This window comes from Periophthalmus magnuspinnatus, chromosome 20 (genome assembly GCF_009829125.3).
Source record: "Periophthalmus magnuspinnatus isolate fPerMag1 chromosome 20, fPerMag1.2.pri, whole genome shotgun sequence".
Classification (NCBI taxonomy): domain Eukaryota; kingdom Metazoa; phylum Chordata; class Actinopteri; order Gobiiformes; family Gobiidae; genus Periophthalmus; species Periophthalmus magnuspinnatus.
In genome coordinates, this window is record NC_047145.1 from 22,421,785 (window position 1) to 22,441,836 (window position 20,052).

Below are 20,052 nucleotides of genomic sequence, written 5' to 3' on the forward strand. Positions count from 1 at the left end.
GAGAGAGAGGCACAGAGAGAGAGGCACAGAGAGAGAGGTACAGAGAGAGGCACAGAGAGAGAGGCACAGAGACAGAGGCACAGAGAGTGGCACAGAGAGAGAGGCACAGAGAGAGGCACAGAGAGAGGCACAGAGAGAGAGGCACAGAGAGAGAGGCACAGAGAGAGAGGTACAGAGAGAGGCACAGAGAGAGAGGCACAGAGACAGAGGCACAGAGAGAGGCACAGAGAGAATGGCACAGAGAGAGTGGCACAGAGAGAGAGGCACAGAGAGAGGTACAGAGAGAGGCACAGAAAGAGGCACAGAGAGAGAGGCACAGAGAGAGGCACAGAGAGAGGTACAGAGAGAGGCACAGAGAGAGAGGCACAGAGAGAGTGGCACAGAGAGAGAGGCACAAAGAGAGTGGCACAGAGAGAGAGGCACAGAGAGAGGCACAGAGAGAGGCACAGAGTGAGCGGCACAGAGAGAGGCACAGAGAGAGCGGCACAGAGAGAGAGGCACAAAGAGAGTGGCACAGAGAGAGAGGCACAGAGAGAGAGGTACAGAGAGAGGCACAGAGAGAGAGGCACAGAGACAGAGGCACAGAGAGTGGCACAGAGAGAGAGGCACAGAGAGAGGCACAGAGAGAGGCACAGAGAGAGAGGCACAGAGAGAGAGGCACAGAGAGAGAGAGGTACAGAGAGAGGCACAGAGACAGAGGCACAGAGAGAGGCACAGAGAGAATGGCACAGAGAGAGAGGCACAGAGAGAGGTACAGAGAGAGGCACAGAAAGAGGCACAGAGAGAGAGGCACAGAGAGAGGCACAGAGAGAGGTACAGAGAGAGGCACAGAGAGAGAGGCACAGAGAGAGTGGCACAGAGAGAGAGGCACAAAGAGAGTGGCACAGAGAGAGAGGCACAGAGAGAGGCACAGAGAGAGGCACAGAGTGAGCGGCACAGAGAGAGGCACAGAGAGAGCGGCACAGAGAGAGAGGCACAAAGAGAGTGGCACAGAGAGAGAGGCACAGAGAGAGGCACAGAGAGAGGCACAGAGTGAGCGGCACAGAGAGAGGCACAGAGAGAGGCACAGAGACAGAGGCACAGAGACAGAGGCACAGAGAGTGGCACAGAGAGAGGCACAGAGAGAGTGGCACAGAGAGAGAGGCACAGAGAGAGGTACAGAGAGAGGCACAGAAAGAGGCACAGAGAGAGAGGCACAGAGAGAGGCACAGAGAGAGGTACAGAGAGAGGCACAGAGAGAGGCACAGAGAGAGTGGCACAGAGAGAGAGGCACAAAGAGAGTGGCACAGAGAGAGAGGCACAGAGAGAGGCACAGAGAGAGGCACAGAGTGAGCGGCACAGAGAGAGGCACAGAGAGAGCGGCACAGAGAGAGAGGCACAAAGAGAGTGGCACAGAGAGAGAGGCACAGAGAGAGGCACAGAGAGAGGCACAGAGTGAGCGGCACAGAGAGAGGCACAGAGAGAGAGGCACAGAGAGAGAGGCACAGAGAGGCACAGAGTGAGGCACAGAGAGAGGCACAGAGAGAGGCAAAGAGAGAGGCACAGAGTGAGCGGCACAGAGAGAGGCACAGAGTGGCAGGACAACAACACTGACACAGATGCCCACTGACCTTCAGCGTGCGCTTGTTCTGATCCAGATCGAAAACATACAGACATCCATCGTTTGCACTGGAAGAAGAGACGACAGTTTTAATTAGATCAACTTCATTAATTTGTTTTGGTCCATTGTGAAATTAAAAAAAAAAGACATTAAAAAATCTACATAAACCTGTAACGATAAAGACTCTATCAACTTATGGTTCATGTGATAGATGGTACAATCATTTTTGGAGGTCAATATTTATCGCGATTCAAGCATAGACTGTTTATATAAATAGACGTAGCTAACCTGTTAGCCAGAGTATTGTAAACAGGAAGTGACCATGGGCGCACTTCCAGCTCCATCGACTCTGGCTCCAATTCGCTTTCTGCGTAAAAACTGTGTCCCCTCTCTCTGTACCTGCTGCTGTCAGACTCGTCATTTTAGTCTTAAACGTTCGTATTAACCCGCTCTACATGATCTTGGAATTTTTATTTGGATATTGTGTCCATAACTCAAGAAATGAACATGAAAAGACAAATCAGGCGCCTTCTTTCCGCATGGTCGCGCCCCTTAGCTACAGGTTTGACTGACGGTGTTGCTAAGCGCTTGCTCCCTGCTAAACCAGAGGTGCGGAAAGGGGCGTTACCTTCAACAGCCTTGGTTGCTATGATAATCCCAAATATGGAACTCCGCTCCTAATAAGACACTATAACTGCTCTAGCCTTGTGAGCTTCATTTGATTGGAGCAGCACACAAGTGGAAAATATTTTGCTTATTTTTGGGCTGTAGAATGTTACGAATTTTTATGACTCAGTAGAGACACTATCGAACTACCTAAGTGTTGCATTCTGCTGTTTATTTATGTATTTATTGTAATGCGTTATGAAAGAAGTGCTTTTTTTTTAACTATTTGAAATACTGCAGTTCACAATATGTTTTTGTTTGTACATCCATCACTTGTGACCGCAGCTCACGCTCACTTCCTATTTCAAATGCGGCAGCTAGCAAGTTAGCCATATTCATATCTATACAGCCTATGTTTGTGACTGACTTTGAATCATGCAATCTGCTACATAAAGTTTTAAATTCTTGTTAGATAAAACTGGGAAATACATGATACCAAAGTCTACGCTTCAAATCTGTGGGAATCTCATTCATTCACTCATCATTTTGACAAATTTAAAATACAGTTTAGGCTCATTACACTACGGATGTGTTGACTTTTTATATAATTATGATACTTTGAGAGTTGTGTTCCGTTATTTTTGCTGATTTACAATAGAACAAACAATAGGAATATAAGGAAGAGCCTTGTTTTGAACGTGACATCAGCTGTGGATCGGACAGTTCGAGTCTCGGAGCCTTGAAACATAAAAGTGAATTGTGCTCACCCTCCCAGGATCTCTTTGCCATCTGTGGACGCAGCCAGCGAGAACACACAGAAACGCCTCTCATCTGGACTACAAAGCACACACACACACAAGTTCACAACAAGGACACGCAGATCCAGATTTCACCAATTTCAATAATATGGATGTAAGTACAGTGACATTTATTTCCTAAAAAGACTAAAATGAGACATGACAAGATATGGGAGAAATGGAAATCTTATGTTCTGCTGAGAAGGACAGAATACGTCTGATCCTGTGACTGTTCGTTTTGTGTGACTGTAAATGCACACCTGCTGTTTGTTTATTGTTGGATGTTGTTGTGTTTGTGGCTTTCATGTATGTAAAGGAAAATTCTTGGAAAAATAAACTTTAAAATAAATACCATACTTTCCAAACTAAAGTCGCACTTTTTTTTGGCCGGAGGTGCGACTTATACTCAGATGTTGCTGTATGTATCTACCTCTAATTTTTTTTTTCTTAAGCATCTTTTTTAACTTTATGAATGCCCTTATTTGTACTTATTCAGTGTGTTTATGTTGCACTTTAATCACTAAAGAAAGTTCGTAATTTGTGAGCTGTGTTCACTGACAATGACAATAAAAGTCTTCTGATTCTGATTCTGAGATGTGCTTTATATGTGAAATATATCTTTTTGGCTGGTGCGACTTATACTCTGGAAAATACGGTAAATAAATAAATAAAATGGAACAGAACTAATCCGAATGCGTTAATGAGCTGTTATTTAAGGACTGGACAATTTTGTATAAATAAAAGAACATTATAAATAAATAAAAACCATGAGACTTTCTGCTCCGACGACAACCAGTGAATAGTCGTATTAATATAATTTCTCAATGCCCATCCAGGATATCGGCTGAATCGTTATTTAGAAGCCATTATCTGGTTCAGCAAAAATGTGACCAGACTCAAACTTAACACATAACTTAATAATTTCTCGGTGTAATGTGAACGTGCTGTTAGCCCCAAATCCACACGACACAAAATACATTTAAAGTAATATTTTGAGACTATTTGAATATATATTCCACTATGATTCTAACATTTCATTAAATTATTAGAATTAAGGAATGGAGAAAACAAGAATTACATCAAGATTATCAAATCAGATCAGTTTTATAAAGACATTTTTACATTGTGTGACCGTCTCCGTACATTAAAGGAGCCCGTATTACACTATTTTGTATTTATTTATTTGATCGGGACAATGCATGTTAATGGACAACACACGATACAACAGGAAGGAGTGTGTGAATGAGTTGTGTTTTTGTTTCATTCACACTATCAACCTGCATATTTAGGCTGAGTTCTTCCTCTCTACTGAAAACACTCTGTTCCACCTTGTGATGTCATCGTGTGGTGATACAGGAAGTGCTCCGCTGTGTTTTTAAACTCCACACACCTTCATGTCTAGAATCATTTGGATCATTTCAGCTCTGAATTGCCACTTAACTCTACTGAACTAAAGGTAAAGAGCTGTTAACTTGAAAACTACCACCATCATGACATCACCAGGTGGAACGGAGCCTTTTGAGCTTTGCAGATATAGACAGACTAATAAACAATGACTCAATGAAAACAAAACACAACTCCAGGTCTATGTTGAGGAGGTAACAGCATTAGAACGTGACTTAAAGCTCAATTTTGTGTAATCTAGGCCCTTTAACAGCAACTTGCGGGTGAATTAAAGCTTTTTAATTGCTCGCTTAGTGGTTTTTGTGAATTGTTTTGCATAGTATTCAATTATTCAAGGCATTAGCTGTAGGACACACGCATAAACGTTTGAAGTAATGCTTTTGTTAGAAGGACTGTGGTTTAACGCTGTCATAATGAGCTCACACACAGAGAGGAAATGGATGGGAAGGTGACAGGCGGTGACAGCATCATTCATCGCCATGGTAATGAAGGGAAAGGTGGGCAGCCTGGCGGGGAATGACAGATTACACTGGGTCCATAATTATAAGTTACTAAGAGGGTAGACACTAACTTAAGGTCCAGGGCCGTGTGGTTTTCACTGTCACCATCTATACTGCACAAATGAACTGCAAAAGATAAGAAACAAAGGAGAAACACGTGAGAAGAGATACAAAAAAAGACATTATATACAGTTTCCCATGGTTCTTTGCTCCAGAGAAGTTACTTTTAAAGGGCCCATATTGTTATAATGTCGTTTCCTCATCACAAACAGACCTGGAGTTGTGTTTTTGTTTCATTCACATCATGTTAACAAACAAAAAAAAAACTGCATATTTAGGCGGAGTTCTTCTCGCAAACTGAAAACTAGTGAAGGTGTGTGGAGTTTAAAAACACAGTGGAGCACTTCCTGTATCACCACATGATGACATCACAAGGTGGAACAGTGTGTTTTTTTTTCTGCTTGAGAAAAAAAAGTCAGCCTAAATGTGCAGGGTTTGTGTGTTAAACATGTGTGAATGAAACAAAACACAACTCCAGGTCTGTTTGTGAGGGTTGGAACGACATTAGAACATAGATCCGTAAATAAAGTAACATGGGCCCTTTAATAACCGTCTCTGTCTGTTATGAATCAGTGGAAATTGATTGAAAACCTTTGGATAGAACGAGTACTGAACAAAACATATAAAACACAAAATATATAGTTTCTTAACATTATCATGCGGTTTGGAATAGTTCTGATTTACTAGATGAAGCTAATTCTAAAAAATCAAATTCTAGAGAGCAGGATTGGAACCGGCAACCTTCAGATCAATGGGCAAACACTCTACCAACTGAGCCGCTGTCGCCCATAGGTTCATAAACCCTCTGTTCCCTGGTGCCAAAGCCTTACTGTAGTCAGACCAGCTCGAGTACAGCACGTGGTGAGCATCAGGGCTAAAGCACACGTCCAAAACGCTCCACCCCACGTCCCGGGCCTTGACTGTCCGCCGCAGGGTAAAGCGCCCCCTGGTGGTGTCGTACAAGCGGATATTCTGATCTGTGCAGAGATAAATGAGAGAAGATGTTACGCAAGAAAAAACATCTGGTATTCATGGGTTTTAGCTTCCTGTTTTATGCATTACTTTTCTTTTTGAGGAGGAGTTCTTCCCCCCCATTCGAAAGATATATTTGTTTTAAATGGTTGAGCGCTGCTATGGCAACGGTCCTAATTTTGCAACCCATGGAGAAAATCTTTGGCAGCGTAAATACAGGAAAATAAATGCAAATCTAATGGTACGTTTTCATCTGTTGCTGATAAACCTTTGCAAAAGTCATTTCTAAATTACAAATCTTTTATTAAATGTGTGCAAAAATAACAGTACGTAACTAGCATAGCAGTTTGTGTCAAATGAAGCTTATCGAGGCTAGCGGTTATAGCGGCCATTTTAGAGAGGAATTCTGACTTGGAATTCCGACCGCAAGTATCGTAGCAACCAAAGAGCCAATCCGGAGCGAGGATGTTGAAAATAACACCCCTTTCCCGCCCGCAATGCTGTTTTTTCTGGCTGTTTTTGTATCCATATATTTTTATTTGCTCAAATTATGAACATGTTAATGATAAACCCTCAGCTTTGCGTCGTTACATTGCACGACTGGCAGTTAGCATGCTAGTTGTTGCTATTCTTACCATAGCAGCAAATCTCTGGTCTTATAAAAGTGCTTATAAACTCATTGCTGTGAATAATTAGGATGAACACATAAGGTAAGTGAGTAGTAACACTGGACCTCTGCAAACAGTTTTCAATTAACTCGTTCTGTTTTTCATATTTTTAGACAGTAAAAATCATGTATAACGCCTTTAAATATACACGAGGGGGGATTACCAGGGCGATCATCGTGAGTGGACATGGAAAGGGAATTTATATGCAGCCTTATTCAAATAATTGGCTTTAGATTTCTTCCCCAAATTGAGTGACAGGCTCAGCTCAAATGAACCAGTGTTAGACAGAATTTCAGATAGACTTCATTTGCCTTGCGTTGTCCAGTTGGCTGCACTGTTATTTACCTTGGCAGGCAGAGAGGAACATGTTGCCATTCTCGCTGTAGACTCCACAGAAGGCTTTCTGCTGGTATGTATCCTTGTGGGACACGTAGTTTGGCAGGAAGCTGAGAGGAAGCATACGGGTCAATATCGTTTGACAGACAACAGCATGAGTCTCCTACAAACACCATGTTCGGGGTACTTCAGGTTCCTCCGAAATTTACAGAGCCGTCAGTCAGTAATGTGAAACTGGATAGGTATTTTAAATTTTTTATCATACTGAGCGCGGCAATTAATCAAATTTTAATTAAGATTAAGAGATTCAGTCATTTCAAATAGAGATTAGACTGGGTAAATGGTAAACAGTCACATTTTTACACAGGGATTTTCACCTTCAAGACACTCAAAGCGCTTTACATCAAGGAACCACTCACACATTCACGCACACATTCATACACCAGTGCACACGGACACTGAGGGCGAGGAGCATTCATCTGTGGGAGCTGGAATCGCACCGTCAGCCTGTGGGTCAGTGGATCTGATCGCTCTACCAGTGATGTCTATGTCAAGAGCAGGATTTGATCAGTGGACAAACAAACTGCCACTGAGCAACTGAGCTACAGCTGTTTAAATATGGAACCTGTTCATAATATTTCAAAATCATAATTATTCATATCCAGAACACGTTTAAACTGTCAGCAACTTTAAACATTATCACGATATAAGACTGTATAAAGAAGCATTCGGCTCCAAATGAAGCTCATCGAGGCTACCAGCTACAGCGGCCAATTTGGAGCAGAGTTCCATATTTAGAATTCCAACCGCGAGTATCATAGCAACCAAAGAGCAATCAGGAGCGAAGTTGTTGAACGGTAATGCCCCTTCCCGCCCACACCGCTAGTTTGGAGCTTAGCAACGCTGTCAATCAAACCTGTTGCTAATCAGAAGGACCTGATTTGTCTGTTTATTAATGTTCATATCTCAATTTACAGACACAATAGTGAAATAAAAACCCCAGGATCATGTAGAGGGTTAATACGAACATTTAAAACCAAAACGACGAGTCTGACAGCAGCAGTTACAGACAGACGGGACACAGTTTTCTAATGTAAAGTGAACTGGAGCCAGAGTCGATGGAGCCGGAAGTGCGTCCATGATCACTTCCTGTTTGGAACGCGGCGGCTAGCAGGTTAGCTATGTCCATTTATATAAACAGTCTATGATAATTTAAGGAAAATAATTAAAATCTGCCCTATATATCGGTTCCTCTGGATTCTAAACAATCAGTATCGGCATCAGCCATGAAAAAAAAAACATTGTTCTAATTTCAAATGATGGCTCTTTTTAATAAAGTCCCGCAGCCGATCATCTCTCAGTAAAACCACGTGTTTCCGAGTATAATTCAGACTTTGGAGCAGAGGTATGCAAAGTGGGGCCCGCGTGCCAAGCTGGGCCCTCCAGGGGGGTCTGATTTGGTCCGCGAGGGGGTTCTGAGATTTGTAAGAAATATTATCTATTTGGATTCAATTTTGCACTGAAAAGACAGTCAGGAGATGAAAGAGAGCGCGAGGCAGTTATTTATTCCCTCTGAGAAACACAATAATCGACACGTGAATCGTTTCCCAGTTTTGCTCCAGCACAGTTCTATTTTTTTGTTTTACTATTTAATATACTTATTATCATTTACAGCCTATTTTTGTTTGTTTATTTTGCTTTTGTTTTGTTGTTTTGCTGAGATCTACAGGAGTAAATGTCCGTTTCTCTGTTTATAATAGAAAATATAATAAGAAATCATAAAAAAGCAGCAGTGTTCACGTCAGACGTCTACTGCTTAAGAAAATAATCATAAATATGTTCACAGAGAGACTCTTTACATGGAAAACATTCAACGGTTTTGCACACGGCACGCTAAAACATATAAATTTCCCCCGCTGAGAAAAAGGTTTAGGCACCCTGCATGTGAGAAATTACTTTGACTGTATCTTTTCTGCTTAATGGTTAGGATTATTTAATACGGTTAATAGGAAAATGTATACAGAAAGTAATTTTATTTTTATTTTACTGATTTTCAACGAGAAAGAAATGGCCCAGCCCCAGTGTTATGGCTTCTCTCTTACGGGAAAAAATCTCATTATTTGGGTTATTGTCTGTGTAATCCCTCAGTTGTCCAGGTTTGATCCACAGTAAAAGAAATATTCAAACGTGTCAACGGGGCAAAACGTTGTAGGAGTGAACACATTTGGCTGCTCGTCCAATCCGCTCCTTCAGTTTTGGTCAGATTTCCGCTGGACGCTGCCTTATATCTGTCTGAAGGAGGAGCTAACGACACTGAAGCTAACACGTCCATTGTTTATAGTTTCTGTTTGTGGGCTCGGTCTAACGAGCTACACCAGTCTGGTATGGCATGGTATGTCTTTATTTGGACAGGGACGGTGCACGACAATACACTGACCTTAAAAAACAGGAAAGATGTTTGGTGCCAGGTTAGAACAAAAACACAAATGTCCACGTGTCGTCCATGGACAGGCGGATGTTAAGTAAGAAGAACAGTTTGGTGTAGGTGGATGAATGGTACATACATCTAATACAACACATCTCGCCCTCAAATACACCATTTCTAAAAACATTCAGTTCACATACACATACATATACAACCCTACAAAACACAATCACTCAATTTCAGATACACAAATCCTCTTTCTTTCACGTTCACTAACGGGTGCAAACTTGCTTTGATATTATCCATTTCTTTGTCACAATAAACTTAGTGAAACGTGTGAACTGTGCCTGAGTCATCCTTAGCATAATCATTCAGGCTCCTAATGAGTGATTTCACCCCTATTAGCATACTGGCTATTAGCATACTGGCTAGCCCTATTGTTTTGTTAGTTTAGATTTGGGTCTAAGGATGGAGTTATTAAGAGGAGATTGTTACTGTCTAAAGCCTCCATTCCTGTTCAAGAAAGGATTGTTTTGGGTTTGATTGGGTTTTTATTGAATCGTATTGAATTGTATTGACTTTACCGCTGAAAAGAACACAATGGTAACAAAATCGCAATGTAATAATCTGGTAACGAACTTTTATACACACACCTGTACCTGTGTTTTATTATTAATGTTGTATATGGACTTGTGTACTTGTTGTTTTGTTTGTTTGTTTGTCTGTTTGTATTGTATTTTAAACAGAAAGGCCAAGTGATCTCATTGGGTTCCTCTGATTAGATAAAGAAAAAGAAAGAAAAGTTTGGACCCACCCTCTCATTCAGTGTTTTATTTATTTTTTATTTATTTTCACTACTTCTTAGATTTATAAGACACAAAAGACATCAAATATATGAAGTAACATATCTGTGTAAACCCTCTATTGTCCAGGTCTGATCCGTTGCAAAAGAAAAATATAAAATCTGTCAACTGGACAAAAAGTTGGTTGAGTTAAGACGTTTTTTGGCTGCTCGTCCAAGCCGGTTCTTCAGTTCTGGTCAGATTTCTGCTGGACACTGCCTTATATCTGTCTGAAGGATTGTGCTAGACCCAGCGCCCAGCAGTGATCTCGCCAGAACTGAAGAAGCGGCTTGGACGAGCAGCCAAAAAACGTCTTAACTCAACCAACTTTTTGTCCAGTTGACAGATTTTATATTTTTCTTTTACTATAAATTATGTAGAAAAGAAAAAAGTGAAATAACTCTACTGAATTAAATATGTTTTTGACAAAGTAATGGGCTAGTCAGGATGCTAATAGGTGTGAAATCACTCATTAGGGGCTTGAATGACTCTGCTAAGTAGTACTCACAGTGCAGAAAACTGAAACAGAAACTGTAAACAAGAGGTGTTTCCAGTTTCAGTGTCATTAGCTCCGCCTTCAGACAGATGGGCAGTGTCCAGCAGTGATCTGACCAGAACTGAAGAAGCGGATTGGACGAGCAGCCAAACGTTTTCACTCCTACGACGTTTTGTCCAGTCACAGATTTTATTTTTCTTTCACAAAATAAAGAGCAGCTATTTTGAGGATTTGAATTGCTTCATAATTCCATATATCTTACTTCAAATACGTGATTTCTTGATGTAGAAAGTTGTAAAATAAAGAAAAAAAAGCACTGAATGAGAGTGGTGTGTCCAAACTTTTGTCTGGTCGTATTTATACAGTGAAAGGATAACCTATAGAGGAAATATTACTACACTTATTACTATAATTTATAACCCGTCTGTGTGATTCATATTTTAAAAGCCTCTGTAGATTCCATAAGTGGCTTTGCTCCAGGCTCTGAGGGGCAGAACACAGAGCCATATAAATCTATTCATTCTCTTTCCCCCCATGTTTTTGTAATCATTATGATCATTATTTCATTAATTACACACACTCCTAGATTATTATATTTATATTATTGTGGTTTTAGTAACACATATCCTCTTTATTAGTTTGGCTTGAGAAGCGTAGGACTTACTGTGTTCGAATACGGCTGCATTCTCCATGGGAAAAACTGGAGCCTCTACATCTGCCTTGTTCCCTCTAGAAAAACAAGATTTATTTGTATTGGGAGTTTGGGACAAGCCATGAAGCAAATTTTAGCACCATTTTAACAAAACATATAGAAATACCACAGCTATTCCACACAGGCAGTTACTTGATGTGAGTTACAGCAAAATCAGCTTTAAACGTGTTCTAGTCGTTTCTTCTCGTTGAACCTCTGAAGTTGCGTTTGGACTGATTCATGTTTGAGTTTAATCTTTAATCGACTATTTTCAATACGCCATTTTGTCGATCTACCCCCGTTTGACACGCCCACTGTGACGTCCGCACTTCCTCCTCCAATTTTCGGTGATACTCATAGGATTCGGCAGCGTCACGTTGTCATTTTCGGTACAAATGAAACAAAAGGGCTGCTCGCTAGTGTGATGTGCAGCTGTCCATAGGGGGCGCCAACAGCATGCGGCGCTTTGTTGTGATGACGTTTACGGCGACGTCAGCTCCCATTGGACACCACAGTTTTCTAACGCGGAAGTGAGTGAACTTGTTTATTTTATTAAGTTGTTTTAAATCAATATTGTGATTTTAAATGTGTAAATTACAACATAATGATCCACGAGTGTCAGAGATGAGAACCATAGAGACACAAGCTCAATAGGAGTCTGGACAAAACAATGATACGTAGATTAATATTCAGAATTCAAACTTTTTAAAGCTGCTCTACATAACTTTTCTGTTAACGGGTCCGCCATGTTCTTGTCTCCACAAAGATATTTATGTTTTGTGTATATGTACGCCTGAAATATTCCACAGTATGGCATTAAACTCATCTATCTCGATGGACAGGTCATGCAACCAGACGAAGCTGCAGGTCAGATCTGTGAAGAGGCCGCGTCATTCACAAGAAGAATACGTCACGATTTCACTACATTATTATTTTTTTTTTAGCAGCTGAAAACACCAGTAACTGAATATAAGAAAGACAAAGACGTGTAATGCCAGACTGTGGAATATTCCAGGCTAAGCAATATGTCCACGGAGACAAGAGTCAAAGAAAGTTACACAGTGCAAGTAATTACTGCGCTTTGCTATGAAGATGCTAGCTGGCTCTAACCCCTGCTAGTGTGTGGCTCTAACCCCTGCTAGCGTGTGGCTCTTACCCCGGCAAGCGTGTGGCTCTTACCCCGGCTAGCATGTGGCTCTTACCCCTGCTAGCTTGCGGCTCTTACCCCTGCTAGCGTGTGACTCTTACCCCGGCTAGCGTGCGGCTCTTACCCCTGCTAGTTTGCGGCTCTTACCCCTGCTAGCGTGTGACTCTTACCCCTGCTAGCGTGCGGCTCTTACCTCTGCTAACATGTGTGTGAAGCTGTGGCGGCCCTTCGGCGTGGACGAGGCAGTGGCGAGGAGGATCTGTGTTCGAATCTCACTGCGGTCCAGTTCATTGGTGTCAGGCTGGACGTCCACTGGTAAAATGAGACCACAACACATCAATGTAACTGCTTGTTATTGAAGATGCACCAGGGATCCAGCTTTTTCAGTTTAGATACCGATACTAATACTGATACTTTGACTTAAAACTACATTTACTTCTGCCAATCCCAGATATTAACAGATACCAGTGTAGGGATGGAAAATGGCACTTATTTCTTTAGTGCACGGTTAACTCATTACACAAGAGATCCAATTGTGTTACATAACGTATCTTCAAATAACTACTGAACCTCTTTGTATGAAGTAAAGGTCAAACATTATGAAACGTTCTACGACAAAATCAGCCTTATTATATCCAATTAAAGCAATATCGGCTTAATCGATATCCGACACAGCAAAGTTTTCAGAATCGGCACCGACTGTAAAATGTATAAAGAACTGGACTAAGTGAGTGTGACGTCACCCACAGTGTTCAGCTCCAGTCAAATGAAGCTCAGCGAGGCTAGCAGTTATAGCGGCTAATCCGGAGCCGAGTTTCATACGTGGAATCCCAATCCGAGTATCACAGCAACCAAAGAGCCAATCCAGAGCGAGGCCGTTGAAGGTAACGCCCCTTCCCGCCCACAACGCTAGTTTAACAGCGAGCAGGTGCTTAGCAATGCTGTCAATCAAACCTGTTGCTAACGCTAGCAGGAGTGACCTCGGGGAAAGACGGACCTGATTTGTCTGTTATTAATGTTCATATCTTGATTTACAGACACAATACTGAAATAAAAACCCCAGGATCATGTAGAGGGTTAATACGAACATTTAAGACCAAAAAACGAGTCTGAAGCAGCAGAGACAGAGAGAGAGGACACGAGTTTTTCAGTGTAAAGTGAATTGAGTCGATGGAGCTGAAAACGCGCGCAAGATCACTTCCTATTTGGCGGCTAGCAGATTAGCTACATCCATAACTGTAACGCATCTCTGTAACTCAAGCTATAAACATTAATAAGAAATAAATCAGCTGCTTTCTTTCCCGAGGTCACTCCCGCTAGCGTTAGCAATGAGTTTGATTGACAGCGTTGCTAAGCGAAGGGGCGTTCCCATCAACAGCTTTCTCCAGATTGGCTCTTTAGTTGCTATGATACTCGCAGTCGGAATTCCAAATATGGAACGCTGCTCCAAATTAGCCGCTGTAACCGCTCTAGCCTCGACGAGCTTCATTTGACTGGAGCTGAACGCTGTGGTGACGTCACACTCACTCAGTCCACTTCTTTACATCGTCTATGTTTATGCCACTATCACACAGTAACATTGAAGCAGGATAACCCCAATAAACCCTTTCATTTTTAATACAGTGTCATTAAAAGCTAACAAATAAATAGCAAAATAACAAATTACTGGTCCTGAACGTTACTTTTTCCTACTTTCCACAGCTCAAATCTTACCGTACTACATTCAACTCAGTCCAATTTTATTTATAATACAGCACATTTCAAATACAACTTAAGATAACAAAAGTGCTTCACATAAACAACAAACAAAAACAGATATATATATAAAAAGACACATAGGCAACCAACAATAAAAAAAAAAAAAAGAAAAAAAAAAAGAAAAGATATCTTGCCTAGCTACAATTAAATGCCAGGGAGAAGAGGTGGGTTTTTAGTCTTTAACTGCGCTACTCACAGAAAAAATAACTGAAAATAGACTACACACACAGTAAAAGAAACTGTACACATGATAAATATTGAGCCCCATCATATACATATGTTGTTCCAGCTAAAATACACTAAAAGTATGGATGAGACAGTAATTGCTGTAACAGGGTCGACTCATACAAGCCTGAAAAGTAAAGTCATAAAGTTGTGTCACATTTCCATAATATATTTGCCAATATAATGTTGAAACCAGGAAGTTTCAACCCTTCACTTTCCACCAGCATCAGTCCAAAGGTAGCAGGGTAATAAATGCAAATATTTTATCTTATGTTTTGAGTAAAGTAGCTTCTCCCCGTGAACGAAACAAGACGCTAATGTCGTTTCCTCGTCACAAACAGACCTGGAGTTGTGTTTTTTTTGTTTCATTCACACATGTTTAACACAAACAAACCTGCATATTTAGGCTGAGTTCTTCTCTCAACCTGAAAACGCTCTGCTCCACCTTGTGATGTCATCGTGTGGTAATACAGGAAGTGCTCCGCTGTGTTTTTAAACTCCACACACCTTCATTTCTAGAATCATTTGGATCATTTCAGGCCTGGAATTGCCATTTTCCACTGAACTAAAGGTAAAAAGGTAGCTGCTTCATGACATCACAAGGTGGAACAGAACATTTTGAGCTTTGGAGGTGTGACTCAAACATGTGTGAATGAAACAAACCACAACTCCAGGTCTGTTTTTGACAAGATAACAACATTATAACACGACTTAAAGCTCACTAGAATCCATTTTGTGTAATACAGGACCTTTAACAGCACGTTTGGCCGCTCTGGTTGTTATAAATGTTCTATCTAAAATACATTTGACCTTGACCCAATACAATAGCTCCATTATGGATCAGAGGCACCCCCTAGGTGAGCCCATTACCTGGCGGGTTGTAGCGGTCTCCCAGACGCCCCTCCCAGGCCCCATCGCTGTCCTCGTCTGAGTCGGAGTAAGACTGGACCAGCTGTAGCCCTGTGGCTCCGCTCCCGTGGACCAGCCGCACCTGGCCCCTGCAAACGCACACACTACATCACAATAGTGCACGGCCCGTACACAAGGGGAATGTAAACAGAGGGGACGGCAAGTTTATTTGTGTAGCGTAATCGGCACGCGGTAATTCAAAGTGCTTTACAGAATGAGAAACACGTTAAAAAATCGCAATACAACAAATCAAAACGTAAATAATCATCATAAAATTAACATTAAAAGAGAAAAGACAGATGAAAATAACAAAGTACAATGGATGAGCAGGGCCGTCGACAGAAATATGAGGGCCCGGGGCAAGAAGCCACACATGGGCCCCGCTCTAATACAAATGAATAGGAAGATGGTCCAATTCTGGCCCCTAAGAGGCTGGGGTCCGGGACAACAGACCGTCAAGACATTCGGTTTTTGTTCCACACTTTTATCACGATATTTTCCGGAGAATAGTCGCACCAACCAGACAAAAAAAAAAAGCATAATAAACGAAGAAAAAAACATATTTCACGTATAAATCGCACCCCCGGTCAAACTATGAAAAAAAAGTGCGACTTATAGCCCGGAAAAATACAGTAAACACAAAAAAAAACAAAATATATTCACACAGTACATATATGCGTCAGAAATCTCACATCTCGCTTAACAATTTACTTAAAGAGGCACTATGTAACTTTTCTGGTGCAGCTCATTCCATCCATGTTTTTGCTTTGCCAAGAATGTGTCAATAAAAAATCTATTTTATTGACTATGTTTTTAAGAGACGACAAGCAAAAAAAAAAACACAAAAAAAAAAAAAAACTAGGGATGCCCCGATAACGAAAATTTTGGTGTGTCAGGCATCAGGTCAAACGATATCGGTTCAGTCGATATCACATTTTGGTCGATATGTTGGTGTAATAAGACGATTTACTGGCCAATGTTGTCTCAAAATGTCTCATAATATTAAACTTGTATTTTTACAAAGCTGCTCTGTTACAAAACACATTCAGCTCAGTTTTTACCTTTAAAGGAAATTCATTATATTTTCAGTCCCTGCCCTGGTATCGTTTGGTTGATATCGGCATCGGTAAATACTTAAAGGTCCGATATTACGCTTTACACCGTGTTATAAATGCTGTTACCTCCCGCAAAAACAGACTTGGAGTTGTGTTTTGTTTCATTCACCACATGGTTGAGTCACACTTTATTATTAGTCTGTAACATCTCCAAAGCTCAAAAACACTCTGTTCCACCTTGTGATGTCATCAAGTGGTAGTTTTAAAGTTAACCACTCCTTTTACCTTTAATACACTAAGTGACAACTCCAGAGGCTGAAACGATCCAAATGATTCTATAAATGGAGGTGTGTGGAGTTTAAAAATACAGCGGAGCACTTCCTGTATCACCACTTGATGACATCACAAGGTGGAACAGAGCGTTTTCAGTTTGCGAGAAGAAAACATGTGCGAAAGAAACAAAAAAAAAACACAAAAAAAACACAAATCCAGATCTGTTTGTGACAAGGAAACAACATTAGAACATATCAGAAAATAGCGTAATATGGGTCATTTAAAGTAAAAGTATCGGTATCGAAAGAGAAAAAACAGGATCGGCGTATCCCTAGAAAAACCACATCTAAAACCTGTTCACATTGTATTTTGAAAAATAGGAAGTCATGAGTAACTTGAGGTTTTTATTACATCCTGCAGCTTTAGGCGTGACAGGTCGGCGGTCGTAAACGCGCTTTATGAACATGAAGAAGAAGAAGAAGAGAACATGGTGTACTGGAGGGAGCCCCGTTAGAGCAATACAGCGCTCATTGTGTTAAAATCAATCACTCCTTTAAAATGGTAAAAATGTGTTGTTGACGAGCGCTCGTACCCACACAGGCTCGGAGCAGATGTAGAGCAGCAGATGGAGGATCAGTGGAGACGCCGCAGTAGTTCAATGTTTAGTGAAGTGAGAGAAGATTCAACTCGTTCGTTTTGGGTTTTGTCTATTGATTTCCTGTTTGCTCGACATTCAAAGCTGCACTGTGGAACTTTTTTGTAAGGGGAAGGACGGCGGTCTGTCGCTCGCTCGTCTCCATGGAGATGATGTTGCCTGTATGTTTCACGGTGAGCATTAGGCATCTTTAATTCATTCACAGTTTGTATTGATTGAAGCTTTTTACCCTTTGACTTCAATGGCTCCAATTCACTTTCTATTGAAAAACTGTGTCCTCTCTCTGTCTCTGCTGCTTCAGACTCATTTTGGTCTTAAATGTTCCTGGGGTTCATTTTTTGAGTTATTATGAGTTTATTTATTCATTTCTTTGTTTTTTTTATTTATTTATTTATTTTTATTATTTTGGTTATTTTGAGGGTTTTTTGTTTGTTTGTTATTTTTTTAGTAATTTTGAGGTTTGGGTTTTGTTTTTGTTGTTATTTTTATTTTAGTTTTTTGTGTTATTTTGAGGGTTGTTTTTGTTTGTTCTTTTACTTATTTTGAGGTTTTTGGTTTTTGTTTTTTAAAATTTTTTTTTATTTGATTTATTTTCTCTTCATTTTGGTCTAAATGTTCGTATTAACCCGCTCTATATGATCCTGGGGTTCATTTTTTGAGTTATCATGAGTTTATTTATTCATTTCTTATATATGTTTTTTTATTTTATTTTATTTTAGTTATTTTGAGGGTTTTTTGTTTGTTTTTTGTTTTTTGTAGTTATTTTGAGTTGTTGTTTTTTTTTGTTATTTTTATTTTTTTATGTTATTTTGAGGGTTGTTTTTGTTTGTTCTTTTAGTTATTTTGAGGTTTTTGTTTTTTTGTTTTAGTTTTAGTTTGTTTTGTTTTTTTATTTGATTTATTTTTTGTTTTTTGAAAAACTGTGTCATCCTCTTCATTTTGGTCTTAAATGTTCGTATTAACCCTCTACATGATCCTGGGGTTTTTATTTCACTATTGTGTCTGTAAATCAAGATCTGAACATTAATAACAGACAAATCAGGTCCGTCCTTCCCCGAGGTCACTCCTGTTAGCGTTAGCAACAGGTTTGATTGACAGCGTTGCTAAGCGCCCTCTCCCTGTTAAACCAGTCGTGCGGGCGGGAAGGGACTTTAGCTTCAACAGCCTCGCTCCTGATTGGCTCTTTGGTTGCTATGATACTCAGTCGGAATTTCAAATATGGAACTCAGCTCTAAACCGGCCTCGATGAGCTTCATTTGGAGCCAAACGCACTCACTCAGTCCACTTCTTTACACAGTTGATGATTCTTACAGTGAATCAACTTGCCTCTCCATGGATATGACTTGTAACTTGGCCTTGATTGCATCTCAATAACATCTTTATGGAAATAAGCATGAGGCGCATCCACCACCAGCAAAGTTACGCAGTGTCTCTTTAATACAAAATTTACTAACCTATTCTTCAAACTGTTCTTTTCAGATGTTTCTCCGTGTTTCAGTCGTTTCTTCTCGTTGAGCCTCTGAAGTTGTATTTGGAGTGGCTCATGTTTGAGTAATCGTTAATCAATTACTTTCAAGACACCATTTTGATGATAAATCCCCGTTTAACCTCCACCGGGACACGCCCACTGTGACGTCCGCACTTCCTTCTCCAGTTTTATTTTCTTAACTGTTGACACTCGTAGGATTTGGCAGCGTCGTGTCGTCATTTTGGTACAAATGAACAAAAAAAAAAATCCACCGCTCACTAGTGTGATGTGCAGCTGTCCATAGGGGGCGCTCACAGCATTATTGTGTTCATTTATGTTGATATTTTAGTTCTAGTCAATTGTGGTAAATTGATCCCTGGCCCAAAAAGAGAAAGAACTTTTCCAAGGCATCTGTTCAAAGATCCGCTCTGTGAAACACTCAAAATGAAGCGATTTGGAGCTGGAAATCCCCGGCCTCCTCCGAGCGAAATGTCTGAATGTAATTTAATGTTTCAATTATGTTCTCTGTTGTAAAATACTGAAGCGGTCTTGTTCTTCTAGTTCCTGTATTTCAAATAGAGGATCTGATTAATGATACTGTTCCCTTGTGAATGGTGGTGTAGTGATGAGATTTAAATACAAATACTCGTTTAAAGTACTTCTCCACAGCCAGTGTTTTAATGACTGCGTTTAACTGAGGCCTGACGTGTTATGTTCTGCAAACCGGACTTTTCACAGCTTTTGAACACGTTACGACTGTTTCTTCTCATTGACCCTCTGAAGTTGTATCTGTAGTGACTCATGTTTGAGTTTAATCTTTAATCCTTTATTTTCAAGACGCCATTTTGACGATCGGCCCCCGTTAAACCTCCACTGTGACGTCCGCACTTCCTTCTCCAGTTTTATTTCCTTAATCTTTGTCGTTCTCTAAGTCGTTTTAGATGAATATTGTGATTTAAAACGTGTAAATTAAAACATAATGATCCACAGTGAAGAGAACTGTAGAGACACAAGCACAACACGGCTGATTTAATGAAAATTCATCCTTTCATTTCAAAGAAACTACACCACAAGGAAATGTTACGACCCAGAAAAGTGTTTAAATATATACTCCCATAAATATGAAACAGCCTAAACGCAGAACAGGTGATTTTAAACGGTAAAT

The 20,052-nt window shown here is 40.5% G+C and overlaps 1 protein-coding gene across 2 annotated transcripts in view; it reads right to left on the reverse strand.

Moving 5' to 3' along the window:
* Nucleotides 1-20,052, reverse strand: part of dcaf11 (ddb1 and cul4 associated factor 11) — a 39,470-nt gene that overhangs the window by 13,253 nt on the left and 6,165 nt on the right. The window contains exons 3-10 of one of the 2 annotated variants that reach the window (XM_033985723.2): nt 15,398-15,525; nt 12,738-12,856; nt 11,371-11,435; nt 6,953-7,053; nt 5,798-5,944; nt 4,979-5,033; nt 2,974-3,042; nt 1,611-1,668 (exon numbers count right to left, since the gene is read on the reverse strand). In XM_033985723.2, coding sequence (XP_033841614.1) covers nt 1,611-1,668; nt 2,974-3,042; nt 4,979-5,033; nt 5,798-5,944; nt 6,953-7,053; nt 11,371-11,435; nt 12,738-12,856; nt 15,398-15,525 — 742 coding nt within the window. Of the gene's footprint in view, nt 1-1,610; nt 1,669-2,973; nt 3,043-4,978; nt 5,034-5,797; nt 5,945-6,952; nt 7,054-11,370; nt 11,436-12,737; nt 12,857-15,397; nt 15,541-20,052 lie in introns of both variants that reach the window. The other variant, XM_033985722.2, reaches the window with a different exon arrangement.